We start from the raw sequence: 13,669 nt of genomic DNA on the forward strand, positions 1-13,669 counted from the left end.
ATGAGATCCCATAAGCCCCCTCTGTACTACCATGCTTTGTAGCTTAATTAACTCTCTCTCTCTCTCTCTCTCTCTCTCTCTCTCTCTCTCTCTCTATATATATATATATATATATATATATATATATATATATATATATATATATATATATATATATATATATATATATAGAGAGAGAGAGAGAGAGAGAGAGAGAGAGAGAGAGTGAACCCTGCCTAACATAACAGCTGACCGTTTTGTTTGGGGCCCAAAGCAAAACAGAACTCATCAGAAAATTTAAGTGGAAGTTCCAACTCTAAGTGTCTAAACAGAAACAATAAAATTGTGCAGGTACAGGTGGCTTTTAGATTTTATGGCAACTTGCACTTGGGTCAATCAGGTTACACTTGATGGTGCTTCTTGGGAGGTGTGGCCTTTTTAGAAGAGAGAAACTGGGAACTTCTTTCACTTTCTCTGCCCCTTTACTTTTCTGCTTGCTGGGACTCTGTGCCTACCTCTAGGGGCAGACTTCCAATCTTGATAGCTATTGGCATTTCAGCCAATTCCCTGCTTTAGTTGTCAAAGCTCTCTTCCTGCAAGACATCCCTGAGGAGAAGTCACATGAACCTACCCCCCATGCAGCCCTGGGTGCTGGAGCACCCCTTTGGAAATGCTTGCTGAGATATTTACACATTGACTGGTTCGGCTTTCCTCCTCCAGTCGGCATCATTGTGTCTGTTTTGTGAGATGGAGGAGGACTTTGTGGATTGGTGTTGGACATATGGGTTAATGTTGGACTTGTGGGCTTGGGCAGCACTGGGGTGGGATGTTTTCTTGATGTGCACTTAACCTTTATATACAACTACCTCTAACACATGAGTTTCTGTGGATTTGATTTTCTAAAGTACCCAGAGTAACACATCCTCTAGTTTCTTTGATGTTTCTTGATTATAGTAAACATATTTGTAGCAAGAAAAACCTGGCAGGGGCATCATTATTGGCAAGTAATCCGTCCCTAAAGGACATAATTATTTGTCAACTCACTAGGTAAGTGACCTAGATGAGTGGAAGTATTAAATTAATGTGAAATGAATATGGAATGTGTAGTAAAGGAGGGAGACAAGGGACTTCATTTATAGTCTCTGGATAAACTGCAATGGTTGATATTGTAGCTTGACATCAAACTCCTATCCTACATTCTTCTTTAGAATTGTGAGAGATCATCATCCTGAATAAATCAGTGGGGAGATAGAACTAATAAAGCACATGAGGAGATTTTACCATTGCAAGGGTAGATGTCAGCTTTTGTTCACTCAATACTCACCCTTCTTTACACATTAACAGATTTCTTTGGAAATACCTGGGACTCTGCCTACATGTTTTTTTTCTGGTGTAGAAGCAAGCATAGACAGGATCAAAATGTCAGAGCATTAAAGCTTCAAGATACATCCTTCAAACAATGATTGACAAAATTTGGGGTATTGTCTTTCTAGTCACTTCGGAAAGCAGGGCTTGAATTTGTCTGTGGTAGTGATTCACCCTCAGGGTGGTCATAATTTTAATAATGAAGACAGAAGGTGTTTATGATATCCCATAGGACATAGACTCCATAGATTCCTGTGTTTCTGAGGCTGTAATTCTTTACAGAAGCAGAAAGCCTCAACTTTTTCCCAGGAATAGCTAGCTACTTATTTGGAACTGCTAGCCTTGTGGTTAGCAGCCCAATGCAGGACTCCTCTTATACGTATTTTTGGTTTTTGTTTGTTCACATTAGTGTTTATCTCAGAGGTGTCATCTCATTGGGGTCACCCTATTGAAGTTGTGTTATGTTTTTCAGTATATGAAACCCAGGAATGATGAATATATAGGGACACAAAGTAGAATAGAGTTTGGAATGAATAAGTGGCGATGCGGGGAGGGGAGGGTCATAAAAGGGAGACATGTCACGGAGTCCATGAAGGAAAAGAATATACTGATTGTGGTAACAATTACATAACGCTGTTTGATGCGATTCAACCATGGAAGATAGGATATATGTATTAACTTCCAATTGTCCATAATTTTTGAAAGGTCCCACATGTAGTTTAGATATTAATATAGTTTCAATGGATTCAAAATCTACTTTGATAACTACTGAACTAAGTGGATTGCTAGGGAGTACTACAAGAGCATCAGAGGCTAGACTTATGAGAAGACAAGTAATTCTGAACATTAATTACGGGGAAAATGAAGATATCCTTTTAGCTATAATACTTTCGAAAATCACATAGAGCCCTTTATAGCTAATGAATTTGAATCTATGGAAATTCATCTATATTTGAATTGAAATTGAATCTCTCACTTTACAATGTCTTTCAGCTATAAAATTCAGAATACCCCCTTTTTTTTGTTCACCAAAATTTTCCAAAGAAAACCAAGCTTGCTATTATTAAGGTAATGCTGACTCATAGTGTCCCGCTGTGGGTTTCTGAGACTAACTGTTAAGGGGAGTCAAACGTCCCATCGTTCTCCTGCACACAAGCTAGTGGTCTTGAGCTGCAGACCTCTCCGATTGCAGTTCAATGCATAACCACTCCACGACTTGACTCCTTCTTTTGTTCATCAGTTTCCATTTTACAACATTTCTCCTGACAATAAAGTTTCCATTTAACTTTCCAAATTGTTTACCGAGTTGATTTTTTTCTCTTACATTTTGAATTTTAAATTAGTCTTTGGACATCTAATAATATATCTCATTGCATTAGCTATTAAACACTGTCAGGCAGTCTTACTCTGTTCTTTGTCAGTTAGACAACTGGTTTTATTTTCTTTCTTTTCTGTTTTCTTTTTAAACAATGACAAACTTTGGTGATTTTATTCAATTGTGAAAATGAGATTGAGTCACAAACCACACAACACAGTAGCAAAGAGGAGAAACAACCATGATTTGAGAAGAACAGCATGGAAGTATGATTAGGGCAGGAAGACAATTTGATTTCCAAGTTTTTAAAGTCAGTTCAGAAAGTCACTAGGCTTACGGCACAAGGATAGTGCAATGAGGTTCTTGCACTATCTTGTTTATACCAGTAGGTCACCGATTTCTCCTTTTGTTGCAAGCCCAAATGCATGCGTTTATTTTGCATGTTTAATCATATAATTTATGTCAACATGACTGGAGTAATTGGGGTTTGAGAATCAAACATCTTTAGGGTTCAGGATTCTTAGGACCTGCTCCCGGATCTGCTTTGTTCTGACTCCATAGATAACTGGGTTAAGTGCAGGTGGAACAACCATATAAAGGTTGGCAAGAAATATATGAATATACCCAGGGATGTTATGACCAAAGCGATGTGTCAGAAAGGAGAAAAATGCAGGAATATAAAAGATGAGCATGACACATACATGGGAGCCACAGGTATTGAGAGCCTTGAATTGGGCATTCCATGATGGTAAATGGAATACTGTGCAGAGTATCCTTACATAGGAGAAACCAATTACAATAAGATCAATGAATCCCATAGACAAGGCAACCATACCAAACAAATTATTGGCTCTGGTGCTGGTGCAGGAAAGTCGCGCAATGCCCATGTGCTCACAGTAGGTATGAGGGATAATACGAACACCACAGAATGACAGCAGTAAGATGAGAAACGCAAAAGGAATAACAAAAATTAAAGATCTCACGATCATGATTAGACCTAGAATGCTCACCACTTTGTTGGTGAGGATCACGGTATATCTTAGGGGATTGCAAATGGCAACATAGCGGTCTATGGCCATGATTGTCAGCACCCCAGACTCCAGACCAGTGCACAGATGTATCATGAACATCTGTGTGAGGCAAGCACCAAAAAGTATTTCTCTAAAGTTGAACCAAAAGATGCCTAGCATCTTGGGGATAGTAGCAGTGGACAGGCTTAGGTCAGTGGAGGCCAACATTGCTAGGAAGTAAAACATGGGCTGATGAAGACTAGGCTCAGTCTGAATTAGAAAGAGAATTATGATGTTCCCCAGAAGGGCAATCAGATAAACTGCACAGAAGGGGAAACCTATCCATATATGAAAATTTTCCAGGCCTGGGATCCCCAAAAGGACAAAGGAATAAGGATGGAATTGGGTGGTGTTGTGAAAAGTCATCTTCATTGCTGATGACCAATTTTATCACCGTTGCCCATTCACATCATTCTTCCAGGTCATGTATATATATGGAGTTCATTTTCTGCTTCAATATTTGAAAGAAGACCCTAGAGTAGAGAGTGACAAGAGATTAAAGAGGTTTCTCAAATCAGAACTCACCAAATTATTTTTTATCCCAAGATACACCCCAAATTTGATGCTCTGTTGAAATCCTAAGATTAATACACTTCTAACATTTTAGTTAGGCGTCTTCAATGACACAATGAGTAGTAGATTGAAATGGTAAGGTTATAGTTTGAAAAAATATTGATGATAAGTGTGGACCTAAATAAATGATCATAGAGGTAGACAATGACATATAATATAAATTGGAAGGATATAGTGTTGAATTCCAAGCTTCTGTCTTGGACAAATGGATCGATATTGGAAATGTTCACTGAAATATGAATGAAAAATATATTTGATTTGTGTAATGTTAACATAGTTCTGAAATACATCGGTCTTAAAATCATATCGACTAAAGTAGGGATGCTCTGTATGAGTGATCTTAGTTATGAGATTATTGTTGGTACAGATAGTTTATGAGCATCAAAAATCACTACCATTTGAGAGGATACTTTCTTTGTCCTAAAGATATACTCCACTTAATGTAGATGTGCTTATGTGGTTTCCACTTGTCTTGCTATGATTTCAGAACCTACACCCTTATCCACAATGCTTAGTGGTCACTGAGATTGCTGCTGCTAAAAATATTCAACAAGAAAAAGAAAAGAAACGTGACTGTGCACAGTACCAGCTTTCATTAACACCCTAATTTTGATATAGTCTCCAAGCAGAATCTTTTCAGGCTGTTCTGAAACATGCTGCAGCTCTAAAGTTTCACTCACATGGATCTCAATTGCATGATCCAAGTCCAGTGCTTAACTCAGCATTTGGCACCAAGCAGCAGAACTATTCTGGGTGAGTTCTTGAATGTCAGTTACTTGTTATTTTTACTTCTTGGGAAGCTTTCCAGCATACTTTCAGATTCTGAACAAGCCCTACATGATGCAGCCGTGAAACCCTCAATTGGTGATGAGTTTTTTCTAGTCAATTTTCACCAGTTCTTAGATACTGCATTTCTACTGACACAATTCTCTTATTTTCATTTGGTTTATTTGATTTCCAGACTAAATGAAAATTAATAAAATCTCACAAATTAAAAATTAATTTTAATGCTCTCAAATAGTATAAGCTCTTAACAAGTAATATAGAAATGTACATTCTGGGATTAAATATATTTCCAAAAGTAGAAAATTGAAAATGCTTTGGATCAGTTATAAATCTCTATAAACATACAAACATGAATATTAATATTCTAATAAATAATTTTATAATTAAATGATTAAATATTAAAATAAGTGTTTTAAATACCCTAAATTACAGTAGCAAGAAACTTATTTATTTAAGCAGTTGTAATTTAGTGTTTATCAGAACAGAGTGTCATTCTTTGTAAATATTTTGAGTCTTGGATTCTCTAAGTCTTTCTGAACCATAAATTATTCTAGCATATATTTAATAGATGTTTCTTATTAGATTTGAAATAGTGTCATTAGAGGTGGGGATAGAATGTGGTGATGCAAAAGATAATCCCTTTTTATACTCTTCCATCCTAAATAGTAAGATGTGCATGCAAAGGAAGGTTTACAATATGGAAACTATTGTAATATGATATGGAAATAAAATTAAATGGCAACATTAAAAAGAGAGATCCCCTAGTTATTACAGACAGAACACCAAACAGAACTTTCAAATAGAAGATATGCAAATAGTCAATGTGCAAACGGAAAGGTGGCTCACACCATTAGCCATCAGGGAATAGATTATTCATTTTTTAAGTTCCTATTCACACTTTCAAAGAGCTGAAATAAAAGTGATTGTCATTTCTATATTTTGAAGTGCATGTAGAATAGCTAACCTTTCATATATTGCTGGAAAGTATGTGGAATATGTAGGATGACTTAAGAAAGCCCTTTGCCACATTTCTTTAAAATATCTTTGCTACTATTTAGCCACACTACTCCTGGTCCTTTAGCAAAGAATAGTAATATTTAGTGGATGTGTTAAATAAGCAATTAGATATATGTATGTGTGAAACTCAGGGAGAATACCTGGTTGATTATATATAATTTGGCATCCTTTCGTGGATGATATATTTGGCAACTGTTATATGTAGATACAATAATGAAAAGGGAAAAATGGACAGTAACAAGAAACAGGAAGAGATATTTTAGTGTAGTTATTCTAGGGCAGCTAATCAATATATCATTTTTATACATACAGGGTTAGGGTGGGTAATCAATAGTTTGTATTGATGTATGTTGTTGTGTGCTGTATGCATGCTCCAACTGTGTTTATGAGAGAAAGACAAACAAACACAGAGAAGGGGCAGAGAGGAAGGAGAAGAGAAAGCAATGCCTTGGAAAAATAAGCATTGGATTGCCATAGGTAAAGGCTATACTAAAAGCCCAGGTGGATGCCCCTGGGTCTTCACGAGAGTTAGGGATGCTCTATGCCACTCTTTCCTACTATATTTTCATCAACTAAAGATCGTTTCCTTCAACATATTGCCTTCTTTCATGAAGTTTATAATTAGTCCCTGAAGTCATTTTAATCTTTTCAGTTTACTACATTGAACCTGATTTTACTGTCTATAGACTGTAGTTTTTATTAGGATTCAATGCTCAACCTAGAGCCAACTTACCAGCTGTTTAGCAGCTCTGTGGTCTTGCAGAAGGGCCACTTGTTGGACTGTTACAATCTGTGAGCTTTGTGAAATGGTATTTATAGAGAGTAGTAAGAATTGTTCATGAATCTTTATCCACTCAGGTGAATTCCCCCTTCTCCTCTCAACATCAGATTCCCCAGGGTCTGGAGCATGGGAAATAAGAGTTTCTGGGTTGCAAAGCTCAACGCTCATTGCTTTCCTTAAGTTAATTGAGGTCAGTAATCTATTCATGGCTCTGCATAGTATGACGGATTTAAAGTACCCAGGGATTCACTGGAAGTGATCTCTTTCTGGTATCACTAGCAACACAGTTTGGAAAAAAATAAGGTGAGGTAAGTTATAACTTTTATAAATCATTTTTCATTTTTTACAAGTCCCCCCAAAGTCCTTTATGGGACCAAGAATTAAAACTAGGTGCTGAAAAAAAGAAGAACTAGGTGCTGTTTACTTCATTGGAAATGAAGTTCAGCAGATTCAAGGTAGATAATTATGTCCTAGTCAATGCAACAATGAGTTCAAACATAAGAACAATTGCAAGGACAATACAGGATTGGACAGTGTTTTTTTCTGTTATAGTTAGGTTGCTATGATTGTGAACTGATTTGACAGCACCTGTGCTAGTCTGAGTAAACTAGAGAAACAAATTCATAAACACGCATTTGTATGTAAGGAAGAGGTTTATATACAAGAGGAACTGAACATTGTGAAAACATCCCAACCCAGTCCAGTCCAAGTTCATAAGTCTGATATTAGCCCATATGTCTAACAGCAATCTATAAAGTCCTCTTCAGACTCATGAAAGACATGCAATGATGCTAAATGTAGAAGATCACAGGCCAGTGGGTAGGAAGTCTTTGGTTGTCGAAGCATCTCAGCGCTGGAAGGGGTCTCCATGTGGCCATTCCAGTTCCCAGGGCTGCATCAGGGTAGGTCCATGTGGTTTCTCCTCAGGGATGCCTCACAGGAAGTCAGTCTTGTCTGTAGAGAGTCTCCAAGGGAATGAACCGAGAGAGATCGTGTTTCCTGCCTCCAAGAAGGAAGTACCAGATTTCCCAGAATTCTCAAGAGAAGGCCATACCCACAGAGAAGTCTCACTGGCTATCTCCAGACTGACAGCCTACACTCTTAATCCTTAAATTGACACCAGATTAGGTGACTACCACAGTACCTAACAACAACTGTCAATGCCAGAGAAGAAGCATCAGTCCAAATTTATTAAACTCCTTACCTAATACCTTTGGAAGAATATGTCTAAGTATTCGCTTCCTTCATGGGTTATTTATACAGATATGACCTCAATATTTGTGCTAGAAATTATGATAATAATAATAATGAGAAAAGATGTTTTATTTTTAGTGACACTGTTACTTACATAATCATGGATTAAACAGCATTGCAGAGTTTAATGGTAATAATAATGTTGTTCGGGTATAAAATAATCATTTCTTACGGTGTTTTCATAATCATAAATGACACCACAGTATAACCTTGTGCATTTTTGTTGTACTCTTAATTCTAATGAGTTGCTGTATTTGCCAATGTCATATTTCTTAATTGTGGACTACATTATTAAGCTGTTTTTTTCTGCCATCATAACCATTCTTGAAGTGCATGGTAGTGCATGTCTTGTTTTAGGCTCTTTGTCTTACCTTACCCTGTATATATTAAATATCTTGAGATTTTAATTGTAATTATGCTCAATCAATAAAATATTGAGAGGAGAACTGATCCTTCTACATTACTGAATCTGTTGGTCCACAAACATGATATAACTCTTCAGTTATAGTTAATCTTTGGTTTCTCTCATTATTTTCATGTTTTCACTATAGGTAATTTAGAAATATTTTATTGAATTTATTTTTGGCTATTTGATGTCTTCAATGTGTGTGTTGTGTTGATTTTGAAAGTGTACACAACAAAACATACACCAAATCGACCATTTTTACATGTATAATACAATACATTGACTACATACTTCAGGTTGTACAACCAGTCTTGCCCTCCATTTTAAAGGCTTTTTCTTCACTATCATGAACTCACTTGCACCATCTGACCTTTGGAGTTGCTGTTGTCAATGTGATCCCTGGAGGATAGTTCTTAAAAGGGTAGGATAATCAAGACAAACATTTTAAAAATGTGATTATTTTTTATATCATACATGAAATGGCATAGGTATTATAATTTTTTAACCTAGAATAAAGAAATATAGTTGATTTGGGGGTATTGACTTTTTAATTCAATAATTTTGCTAAATATACTTATAAGTTAAGAAAGTATGTATGTATGCCATTGGATTGTATAATGTTTATTTTTGTTGGTCCAACTCTGATACTTGCTCTGCATTAGACTGGATTGACTAGAGAAATAAATCATAGACATATATGTGTATAAGAAAGAGTTTTACATAAAGAGTAATTGTATATTAAGAAAATATCTCAACCCAGTTCAGATCAAGTCTGTAAGTCTGATATTACCCCATATGTATGATACCAATCTATAAATTCCTCTTGAGACACATGAAACACATGCAATGATGCCAAATGCAGGATGATCACAGGCTAGTGAGTGGAAAATCTTGTGGATCCAGTGGAAGTATAAACATCTCAGTGCTGGTGTGAGTCTGCACCTGGCTCCACCAGTGCCGGTGCTCTGGCTTCATCAGTGTAGCTCTATTCGACATATTATCAGTAATTTTTTGCAGGGATTGAGTGAGTGTCCCTCCTCCAGCCAGTATTTATCTTCTTAGAAGCTCCAATGAGGTCAAGCAAGCTGTGACCTGATTGACAGACTAAACTCCACTCCTTCACTCTTAAGACTCTCAAATTGACAACAGGTAACTATCACATGCTCTTATAGAGTAGCTAAGGAAAATTAAATAAATGATGAAGTGTTAAACAAAAAATTTCAAAGGGTAGCTGAAGAAGACAAAGAAATATATTATGATAAAATATGCAAAGATCTAGAGCTAAAAAAAACAAATAGAAAAATTCTCAGCATTTCTTAAACTGAAAAAAGCATAAGTCAAGTAACAGTTCAAGCCTTGAGTTTCAATATTAAAAGATTCCATGAGCAAAATATTGAACTAGGTAGTAAGCATCAAAAGAAGGTGGAAAGTCTTCCAGGAAGATGGTGATAATGTAGGATCACCCGTATGAGGAGCTCATTCTGTGATCACCAGATTTACTGGTAAGGAGGCCCAACTGGGAGACTATGACATGAAACTGGATTTTTTGCAGCACCTCAAAGTTGTTTTGTCAGTTTTCCCATGGCTAAGCTGTGTTTATCATGTGGACATTCGCTTCTCACAGTACATGCCCACAACTTCCCTCTATGTTGGTGGGACAGCAACACATGGCCTCTTCCTCATTTCCCCCAACCCCTGTTCGGTGGCTTGCCAGCATGGGGAGATGGTCCAGGACAGTTTATCCCTCAGAGCAATCCATGGATGCCTGTGGGGACTCCTGAAGGTCCTGGGATCTGGAACTCAATGAAGCCTGTGGGGTAGAGTTCCCTTTAGGGATAATCCCTAGCCAAGGCCCACCTCCCTCACCCTGGTGGAAGGGCTATGGCTGGGATCTGCCATTAGAGACCCCCAGCTAGCTGTAGAGGAATTGGCACCAGGGAGAAAGAAGTGAGGTTGGAACCCGCAGTGCATCTGACTCCAGGAAGTTGTTAGATTTGTTCCTATATTCTTTTGAGAAAGGAAACACAAAACTCTCAATCCCACCAGAGGAAACAGAACCTGGCATTTCCAGGTTTCTCAGAGGCTAAGTAGACCGCAAAATCGGGTCTTAACCAGATTACCCTCTGATCAGAAGCCCCCTCTTACCTGGGGCATCCACTACAACAATGGCCTGTTTCTACCCTATGACCATACTAAAGACTAGATAGTTCTGAGTTGTGCAAGAAACCACTGCTAAAAGCACAAGAATGAAGAACTTCATTTCCCTGCTGTGGTAGCTACATAATTTGGTGTCAATTTGAGAGGATTAATAGTGAAGGGGTGGAGTCTGGTCTGTCAATCAAGATATAACCAACGAGGACTCTTCTGTGAGGAACTCCTGTTTTTCCTCCCTGGAGACAAGAGACACTCCCTTGGAGACTCTCTCTGCTCACTCCGTGAGACATCCCTAAGGAGAAGCCACATGAACCTACCCTGATGCATTCCAGGTACCCTGGATCTGGATAAGTCACGCGGAAACCTGTGCCAGCATTGAGATGCTTATAATGCACTGGATCTACAAGACATCCCACCCACTGGCCTGTGATCTTACTGAATTGGGCATCATTGGACGTGTTTCATGAGTATGAAGAGGACTAATATGGGTTAATATCGGATTTATGGACTTTATCTGGTATAAATCCCAATTGGTCATGGTGAATTGCTTTTTTAATATGCTTTTGTATTCTATTGGCCAGTCATTTGTTAAGAATTTTTGCATCGATGTTCATTAGGTATATTAGTCTATAGTTCTTGATTCTTGTGGCATCTTTGTTGCTTTGGGCATCAAAGTTATTCTACCTTCATAGAAAGAGTTTAGGAGTTTTCCATCTTTTTCTGTGTTCTGGAAGTGTTTGTATTAGATTGGTGTCAGTTCTTCCCTGAATGCTTGGTAGAATTCTCCTGTGAAGCCATCTGCTCCGGGGGATTTTTTTTTGTTGGTAATTTCTTGATTATATTGTCTATTTCTTACATTGCTATGGGTTTTTTGAGGTTGTTCACATCCATCTGGGATAGTCTGGAGAGGGATTGTGTTTCCAATATTTGTCCATGTCTTCCAAATTGTTAAATTCGTTAGAATACACACCTTCATAGTACTGTGTAATTATCCTTTGATTTCATTGTGGTCTGTTATAATGTCCCCTGTTTCATCCCTCATCCTTACAAATGTCATTTGTTCCTTCCTTTCTTTAGTTAGGTTTGCCAGAGGTCTATCCATTCTGTTAATTCTTTCAAAAAACAAACTTTTAGTAGCATTAATTTTTCCATAGTTTTCTTGTTTTCCCTCTCCTGTATCTCAGCTCTGATTTTTATTATATCTATCCTCTTGCTAGTAGTAGGGTTGTTCTGTTGACTCTGTTCTAATTGGTGTAAGTTTTGTGTCAGCATATCATCCATGAGTCTGTCTTCTTTTTTAATGTGTGCATTTATTGTTATCAGCCTTCCTATGATAAAGTCTTTGCTGTATCTCACAGGTTTTGGTACGTCATATTTTCATTCTTATTGGTTTCTAGAAACTTCCTGATTTCATCTCTGATCTGGGTCAATACCCACTCCTTTTACAATAGGAAATTGTTCGTTCTACAATTGTTTGCCCTTGTTTTCTTCACCGTCCTTCTGTTAATTTCCAGCTTTATGGTGCAATGATTGAAGAGAGATGTCTGTATAAATCCATGTGCTTGAATTTACTCAAGTTCGACTTGTGTCCTAGCATGTGGTCTATTTTTGAATATGTGCTATATGGACTTGAAAAGACTGTGATTTTTTGCATGTTGGTGGAAAGCTCTGAAAATATCTATCAAGTCAAGTCGTCCAGTCGTGCTATTTAGATCTGTAGCCTCCTGATTGAGTTTCCTACCCAATAATCTGTCTTTATCAGAGAGTTGTGTATTAAAATCACCAACTATAAGTGTTGAGCTTGTGATCTCTTTTTTTCATCTTTTGGAGTGTTTGATTTATAAATTTTGTAGGTCTCTTGTTAGGTGCATATATGTTTCTTATGCTCACTGGTTCTTGGTCTGCTGTTGTCTTGAGCATTATATAGTGTCCCTCCTTGTCTCTTGTTATGGCTTGTATATTGAGCTCAATTTGGTCTGTTTTAAGATGACCACACCTGCTTTTTTTGCATTATAATTTGCTTGATATATTTTTCTCCAACCATTAATTCTAAACCTATTTTTGTCTGTAAACTTGAGATGAGTCTCCTGGATGCAGGAGATCAATGGGTTATGTTTCCTGAGCCAGTCGGTTAGCCTCTGCCTTTTAATGCCTGAGTTCAGGCCATTGATATTCAGTGTTATTATATTCAGGTGTGGACTCTGTGATGTCATCTTGTACCTTTTGTGTTGGATATTTTCCTGTCTACCTATCTTATCTTCATATTTTGTGTGTGGTTTATGTTTTCCTTCTTTCCACTTTTGAGCTGATGCTATCTTGGGGCCTGTTTCCTCTTTGTCACCCTATAGGTGGAGTTGTTTTATGTAATGGTCTCTTATTTGCCCTTGGTGAGTGTTGATCTTCTGCCAGTACTGGACCAGTCAAGATATTTTGTATCATTGGTTTCTTTTTATGTGTTTGTTGAGGTTGTCCCTGTCTGGGAAGACTCTTACTTCTCCATCTATCTTAATAGATAATTTGGCTTAGTAAAGTATTCTTCAGTTTGTGTTATTTTCCTTCAATTTTTGGAATATGTTACTCCATTCTCTTCTCTTCTTCATTGTTTCTGCCAATAGATCTGAACATACTCTTATTCTAGTACCTACATATGTGACTTTTTGCTTTTCCCTAGCTGCTTTTATTATCTTCTCCTTTTCCTCATAGTTGGATAATGTCACAATTATGTATCTTGGTGACTTCTTCTTGAGATTCAATCTGGCTGGTGTTCTTTCAGCGTCTTGAATGGTTTCCTGATTTTCATTTATTAAGCTGGGGAAGTTTTCCTCTAAGAATTCCCTTGCAATTTTCGCTGTTGACTTCTTTGTTGTGTCTTGTTCTGGTAGTCCAATTATTCTAATATTGTACCTTTTCATAGCATCAGTCATGGCTCTCAGGTTTTCTTCAGATTCTTTGATTGTCTTATTTGACTG

General features: G+C 37.3%; 1 protein-coding gene across 1 annotated transcript; it reads right to left on the reverse strand.

Annotated features, from left to right (window-relative positions):
• Nucleotides 1-3,153: 3,153 nt before the first annotated feature.
• On the reverse strand, nucleotides 3,154-4,095 carry LOC142446765 (olfactory receptor 52E5-like). Its single transcript, XM_075548506.1, has one exon. The coding sequence runs from the start codon at nucleotides 4,093-4,095 to the stop codon at nucleotides 3,154-3,156; it is 942 nt and encodes a 313-aa protein (XP_075404621.1).
• Between the last annotated feature and the right edge of the window lie 9,574 nt (nucleotides 4,096-13,669).

Source organism: Tenrec ecaudatus, chromosome 4 (genome assembly GCF_050624435.1).
Source record: "Tenrec ecaudatus isolate mTenEca1 chromosome 4, mTenEca1.hap1, whole genome shotgun sequence".
NCBI lineage: Eukaryota > Metazoa > Chordata > Mammalia > Afrosoricida > Tenrecidae > Tenrec > Tenrec ecaudatus.